Source organism: Halyomorpha halys, unplaced genomic scaffold, assembly GCF_000696795.3.
Source record: "Halyomorpha halys isolate HHAL.00 unplaced genomic scaffold, Hhal_1.1 Scaffold220.1, whole genome shotgun sequence".
NCBI lineage: Eukaryota > Metazoa > Arthropoda > Insecta > Hemiptera > Pentatomidae > Halyomorpha > Halyomorpha halys.
The window spans coordinates 331,313-338,303 of NW_027104907.1; the positions used below are offsets into that span (position 1 = coordinate 331,313).

Below are 6,991 nucleotides of genomic sequence, written 5' to 3' on the forward strand. Positions count from 1 at the left end.
GTCCGTCCGCGTGTTGCAGTGCCGGTCAAAACCTATTGGGAAGTTCTATCCCATCCACCATATTCACGACATTGTCCCTCCTGATTATAACTTGTTTTGATCAATGGCACATAGTCTGTCAGAGCAATGCTTTAGCTTATCAAGACATCAAAAAAATTAGGTCAGTTCGTGAATAACATTGATAAAGGATGGGAGGAAAAAATAGTGATTAGTGATAGAGACTACTTTAAATTAAACACAATGTACCTTTTTTTTTTTTTTTTACAATAAATTCCTCATTTTTGATAGAAAACAACAGAAACTTATTCGCACCCCTAATATAATTTTTAATAATTAAAAAATTTACCATGGCCACAGCTGAAAATATGACCCCTGAACAGTCTAGCAAAACCGAATTTCTGCAACCTCTGGAAAATGTTCATATCTAAAGCTTCTCTTGCGATTCGCACACTCTCCAATAGACGGGATAACTTTCCAGGAACTGCCTAAAATTATTTACAGATATAAGAAAAATAATTAATACTCTTAAGGTTGAGCTATTTATTGCATGAGTTAGTAAGAAAGTATAGTAAATATTAGTGCACTATAGTATTTGTAATGATTGAAGGGGCAAAAAACAGGTTAAAGACTAGTCTACATAAATACAGTGTACATAGCAATTGCCATGATGTAAAGTGTATGACAGTTGCTGTCATGGCACTAGTGTCACACAAGATCTGACATGATAGTTGAAAGTACGTGCAGGGAAGCTACAGTCACACACGTGTTCACACATCTTGATCTTATTAACTGTGATAGCAATTGGGCGGGAGAATATTGCTGTTAGTTTGTTGCATATTGACTATTGGGTTGGAAAATATTGCTCTCTTAGATTGTTGCATATTGATTATTGGGTGGGAAAATATTGGTGTTGGATTGTTGCATACGCCAGACCAGGGAAGGTGAATACAAAAATACTTCACAGGATAAGTAAGGCAAACTTAGTCTAAAACCAGATTTGCAATACTGTAATTGGGAAGAGAGAAGTAGGCAGGAACATGAAACTCCACCCATCTAAGTTGGTATACTTTCCTATACATGTATTCCTATAGGGAGATGAAAGCTGGACATCAAAAAACAGTAAAGTAAAGTGACAGCTGCAGGAATGAGGTTTCTCAGAAAGATTATAGAGAAAACAAGACTGAAAACTGCTAGCATAATGAAAGAATCAGGAAAGAACTAGGAGTCTTGATGGAGGGCCTAGAAGCTCACCAACTGAAGTGGTTTGGCCATTAGATGGAGTATTACCAAGATCCATCAAAGACTAAGTTCCAGGTGGTAGAAGACATTGAGGCAAACGAAGGATGTTATATCTGGAATACGTCAACCATTTTTGTAAGAGGAGGGATAAAAATCTCCACCAAGAAAGGAACTTGGCAAGAAACCAAAATTACCATAGTACCCTTTAACTTCAATATTGAAAATCCCTTGGTATAAGTTTTAATTGAAATTTGGACCTGGAATTGAAATTCACAATAATAGATGAAATTTCCTTTAACACAATTTTTTTTTTTAATGCAAACTGGAAAATTAGTTCCCAGTCAAGAAAACTTTAACGAGGAAATGTTGTGAAGAAAAAATGGAACAAAATAAATGAATAAAATTTTAATATTTAAATTTTTTTTTTTATTCACATTGGCGTGACAGACCATAGAGGTTCAACGCCTCGCTCGATGTACTAAAGAAATACATCGCGGGTTTCCTGGAGTGGTTTTTTCATAGGGTGGGTTTATCACTCCCACGCCTATTTTTTGTGAGTGTCACCCATTGGCTTACGGGCCTCACAAATGCTCGGGGGAAGTTGCGAGTGAGTTTCGTATAGTTTTATGCTTTGACAAAACCCTAGTTGAGACCGGGGCTCGAACTGACAACCTTTGGGTTGGTAGACAGGTGTTGCCCTGCTGCTACCATCGCACCCTTTAATGTTTAAAATATATTAATAATATAATACTAGGGGTGGGGGCAGACTAATCTCCAACCCAATGGTGGACTAATTCCCATTTTACAAATGATACAACTATTAATTTAATTTATATATATGTATATATAGTTGACCGTAAAGATTTAAATATAAGAACCCTAACCATAACCCTAACCCTAACTATAACCCTGACCATCATCTTATATTCATTTAATTATACTATTTGAAGCAAAAATTGTATAACTGTAATTTACATGTATTCTATAGTTCAGGTTGTATTATTTTTTTCAATATAGTGTTAGCAGGGGAAAAAAAAAAGTCAAATTTTTATCCCAGCATTTCAGTTTAGTGCTCCTTCAGAAACAATGTTCGTAATCACTGTTTCCTATAAATTACAATCTGGAGGTGTTAGTTTTATTTTGCCTTGGTGATAGCAGTTATTTTTCGATCTAGACATTTCCTCTTCAAACGTCAAAGCACCACAGAATTGAAATTCTTTTTTTAAATCCCCGTTGTCCAAATACTCAATCTATTGCCCAGCTTCATATAAGCCCAACATCAGATTGATCCTTTAGTTCTAATATTTTCATTTTACACTATATTGTACTTTCTTATCTTTTTAAATATTCAGGCTTTAAGTTTTCAACATATCGTCTAGATCAAAGTTTTTTAAACTGTTCAAGATTTAAGTTTTCAATAACTCAATTTTTGATGACCTTTTCTTTATTATTCCACCTTTTATGTAAAATAATATATTACAATGATGATGTGATCACTAAAATCTTTTTTATATAACAGGGATAAATATATATTATTCCAAATGGTCCCTTCCAAATCAATAAACAAATTTTTAAAAACTTTATAAAATGAAAAGCCTGGGAGATCAGAGAAGAACTTAGAAACATAAAATTAACAATAGAGATTGTTTAAAGAGGGATGAGTTAAGAAAGTGGATTGACAAAATAAAGGTTCTGTTAGGAGGTAAGAAATCTACTCGCAATAAATGGACAGAAGAAAGAAAAGTGCTGAACGCTAAAAGAATAAAAGAAGTGTGGAAAATATTTGTGATACTCTAGATGGTATGCTCACTATAAAAAAAAAAATGAGTTCTTACTAATTTTTTTATTGTGACATATACTTTTAAAAAATAAAAATAAAATTATAATTACCTAAAAGTCAAGAACTTATAATAAAAATACAATTTTTTTTAACATACATATTTATTGAATTCTTGGACAATTCACGGATACTATATATCCCCATTCAGCATTATATAATTCATTGTTGATTGTAAAAACAGAACATTTAATAAGTTAAAATTGTCAGCATAATAATAAATTTTACCTATTTAACAACAAAAAATTTACTTGATCAATGATTTAGAGCAGTAAGGATGAAGAATTTGTATTAAATTTTTATTACAGTCCAAATTTATAAATTGGCTACACTGTGTGCTGTGGCAAAATAGCTAAGCATATTTTGAGGATTTTGCAATGCCAATCATTAAACAATAAATATGAGCAAAATTCAAACTACATCATCTGAAAAATAGTCACTTATTTATATAAGCTACATTATGATACAGCAATAAATTTGATAGTTTCAAAGTATTTAAAAATGTACAAAATTAAGAATAATAATAAAATATATAATATAATCAATTACCTGCGAATTGTACCATGTAAATGCCAACAAATCATTCTCTGAAAACCACTGCCTAGATGTGTTTTTGTAATCCACATCGATGAATACTACGTGATACATGCACTAAAAATAAATAAAACATTTATAAATTGAGAATGAAATTATTTTTAAAAAAAAATGTTTAAATTCAAACTAACTGCTCTTCTCTTCTCCTCATGAGGGTTCAAATAATAAAACTGAGCGAGTTCTGGATCATCATCAACCATACCAGGCCATCGTGAGTACCTCTGAAAAATGAAAAAAAGACAAATTTGTAATTCTTCCAATAAGCTGCATAATACAGTGGACCCTCTTATAATACAAGTCTCAGGGAAATAAACCAACCGCATTACAGTAAAATATAAATTATTGTAAGAATTATACACATATATACATAATAAAAGATACTTTATTATGAGATTATTGTATTAAATTATTGTAAGAATTATACACATATATACATAATAAAAGATACTTTATAGTATTTTATATCAATAATTAGTCATTAAAAAAAGGCAGTGAAATAAGAAAATTTTGTTTTTAGATGTAAACTTTGTTAATTTGAGTTACTGACTTCTCACGTTTCATTTACTTTAAGCCCTTTTCCTATTCCTTCATATTTTGTTGGCAGTAGCCATTAGAGTAAGTCTGATATCTCGTGATAACCCCTTCAATTACTTGTTCTAGTGTGAGGGAACAAAAAAAAAATTTATATTTAAAAACAAATCCAAGACTAGAACTAAGATTAAACCCATGCCATATTGTGATCCATGGAATAAGGAGCTGAGTGATAATGGGGATGGATCTATTGTATTTTTGCAAAGAAAGAATTTAATCAAAAAAATAGAAAAGTCTTACCTTTTATAGTTCAAAACGTTTTTCTTAGTACTTTGTTATATTTTTTCTTGTTGAAATTCAATGTATAAATTTTTTTAAAAAACTGTTGCTTGCACATTATTTTTATTTAAAAAACAATGGAAATGGATAATTGGAAAAAAAAAATGTGAGGAAAAGATAAAGAAATAATAAAAAGGATCTATTTCTTCCTAAAAAATAAAAAAATTATAAAATAAGAATGTCCTTTGATCCTAAACAGCGCTGCTAATACGAACATTTTTATCTGATTTTGGGTATTATTAACTTAGGCAGGTAATTGGTGTGTAGCAGGTGAAATGGCTTAACCTTAGATCTAATGGTATTGGTATTTGCGAGAGGAACTAGTGGCTCCAAGTGGGCCAACCTCTGGCAGCTACTTGGAGTTGCTGCTGCCGACTAACCAAGGTGGGAGTATCAAGATTCATTTCTCTGGGCCACTGAGAAATAAATATTAACTGGTCCAGGTGGGAATCAAACACACAACATTTTGAACACCAGATCCTCTGGGACTTACACCCCAACCCATACGGTTTGGGAATATGGAAAATATGGAAAGAAACATGGAATTTATTTCTTAGAAAATATTAGTTATTTTCTTAAAAAATAAGGCTTCTTCCTTTGCTTATTGATTTGTTTGGCAACTATTTTTTTTTTTTAAAGTAGGATAACAAGCCTTAAATGTCAACATTGAGTTGTAAACATTTCAGGCTTCTTATCCTACCTCTTCATCTTAGAATATTTCTTTCAGTAACTTAAAATTATTGTATACATTCCTTTTGTCATCAATTATATTTTTACACTGCCATAATAATAAGGATTATATACTATTCAAGAGTAGTCTTGTCTCTCACTAGAAGGTGACACAAGATTTTACTGTAACAATAATATTTGATTTCTTAGAGTAATTGTTTTTAAAAAGATTACAATCAAAAAACAAATACGACAACTAAATAAAAAAGAAACAACTGCATTAATATCAAGGAACGAGACACTAATGATCTAATGGGCAATGAAAATCAAAACGAATAAATAATAACTTAACATATATAATAATGGACAAGCTAAACATATGACTAAACATCAGCTGATAAAACAAATGTTACTTCCAAATGTCAAGTTTTAAATTGTTTCTGGTGCTTTTAACAGAAAATTGACAATGGCAGGCGAAGTTCACACTGATTTACGTAACATCCAAACAGAACATATGTTGTCCCATGAAACTATCATCAACAGGTAAGACCGATCTTAATTCTGAGATCATCTTAACAGAAATGATAAAATTTAAAACATCTGCACCAAATAAAATAGTAGTACATCAATACGTTATCTCATATATCAGTAATTATTAAATATGAATCAAAATTATTAAGATAAATCATTTAGACCCACGATTTTTTATAATAAAATTCTATAACAATAAACAGGTTTACACGATATATATATTTCAAACATATTTGTAATGTTCCAACCCTAATTAATTGACTATTTTTAAAAATAAGCCTCCTCACCCCAGACACATCATTAAAATATAGTTTCATGTATACAACTCCTGGAAGTGTATTTGTTGTAAATTAATATTGAATTTTTTTCTACTCTTATTCTAAATGTTATTTAGTTGATTATTTTTTCGATCTTTTATGTCCATATCATATAAATTAATAATATACAACAATTCCCTTTTAAACTAGATCACTATTAAAATTATGTAAGCTAAGATATTTTTTTTTAAATATGAAAAACTTATTGCTTTTTTCAAAAGTAAATAGGAAGGCAAATCCTAAATTACCTTGTACAGTAATACCAAAGAAAATAATTTTAAACTTACACTAACTTTGTTCATCAGTATAGGGCTCCAATGGGAGTCTTGGCCGAAAAAAAAAAAAAAAAAAAAACTTTGTTCATAATCAGGCTTTCATTGGTCAACAACATTGAAAATATGTTAAATTTCATACATAAAATATAAAACTGTTATAAAAATGTTCATTGTTACATAGTTTTAAATGAAAAATTGTGGGTATAATGTGGTCTAAATGATTTTCTTCAATTATTTGACTAATATTTATTAATTAAAAATTAATTCCATTAAAAAACTATTAAACAAAATAAATTTGCTTACAATCAGTATTTATTTTCAATTTAAATGGTCCTAGTTGTTTAAAAAAAAAGAAAAAAAAAAAGACATTTAGTTAAAATAAGATTAACACTTTGGTCGCAGGGACTGCCCAGGAAAACCACTTAAAAGTACTTTTTTTTTTCTTTTCTTTTAATTTAAACAAGCATTATATCAATGGCTTAACCTGTTTAGTCAAAAAATTAATTGAAAAGTTGCAATTTTCTTAACAGAGAGAACCTTTAATAGTATTTTTCGTAAAGTTAGTGGAAATGAACTTGGCACTACTGTGAAGTAAGTTATCGATATAATGCATAAAATGTTATATTTAGCTCAATAAAGTTTAAATACCTGGTTTTTAA

The 6,991-nt window shown here is 29.9% G+C and overlaps 1 protein-coding gene across 1 annotated transcript in view; it reads right to left on the reverse strand.

Moving 5' to 3' along the window:
- Window positions 1–326: 326 nt before the first annotated feature.
- The window catches only part of LOC136795444 (zinc finger CW-type PWWP domain protein 1-like), an 18,353-nt gene continuing 11,688 nt past the window's right edge, over window positions 327–6,991 (reverse strand). Inside the window, exons 5-7 of the mRNA XM_067046032.1 lie at window positions 3,802–3,891; window positions 3,626–3,727; window positions 327–485 (exon numbers count right to left, since the gene is read on the reverse strand). Coding sequence (XP_066902133.1) covers window positions 327–485; window positions 3,626–3,727; window positions 3,802–3,891 — 351 coding nt within the window. The remainder of the gene's footprint in view (window positions 486–3,625; window positions 3,728–3,801; window positions 3,892–6,991) is intronic.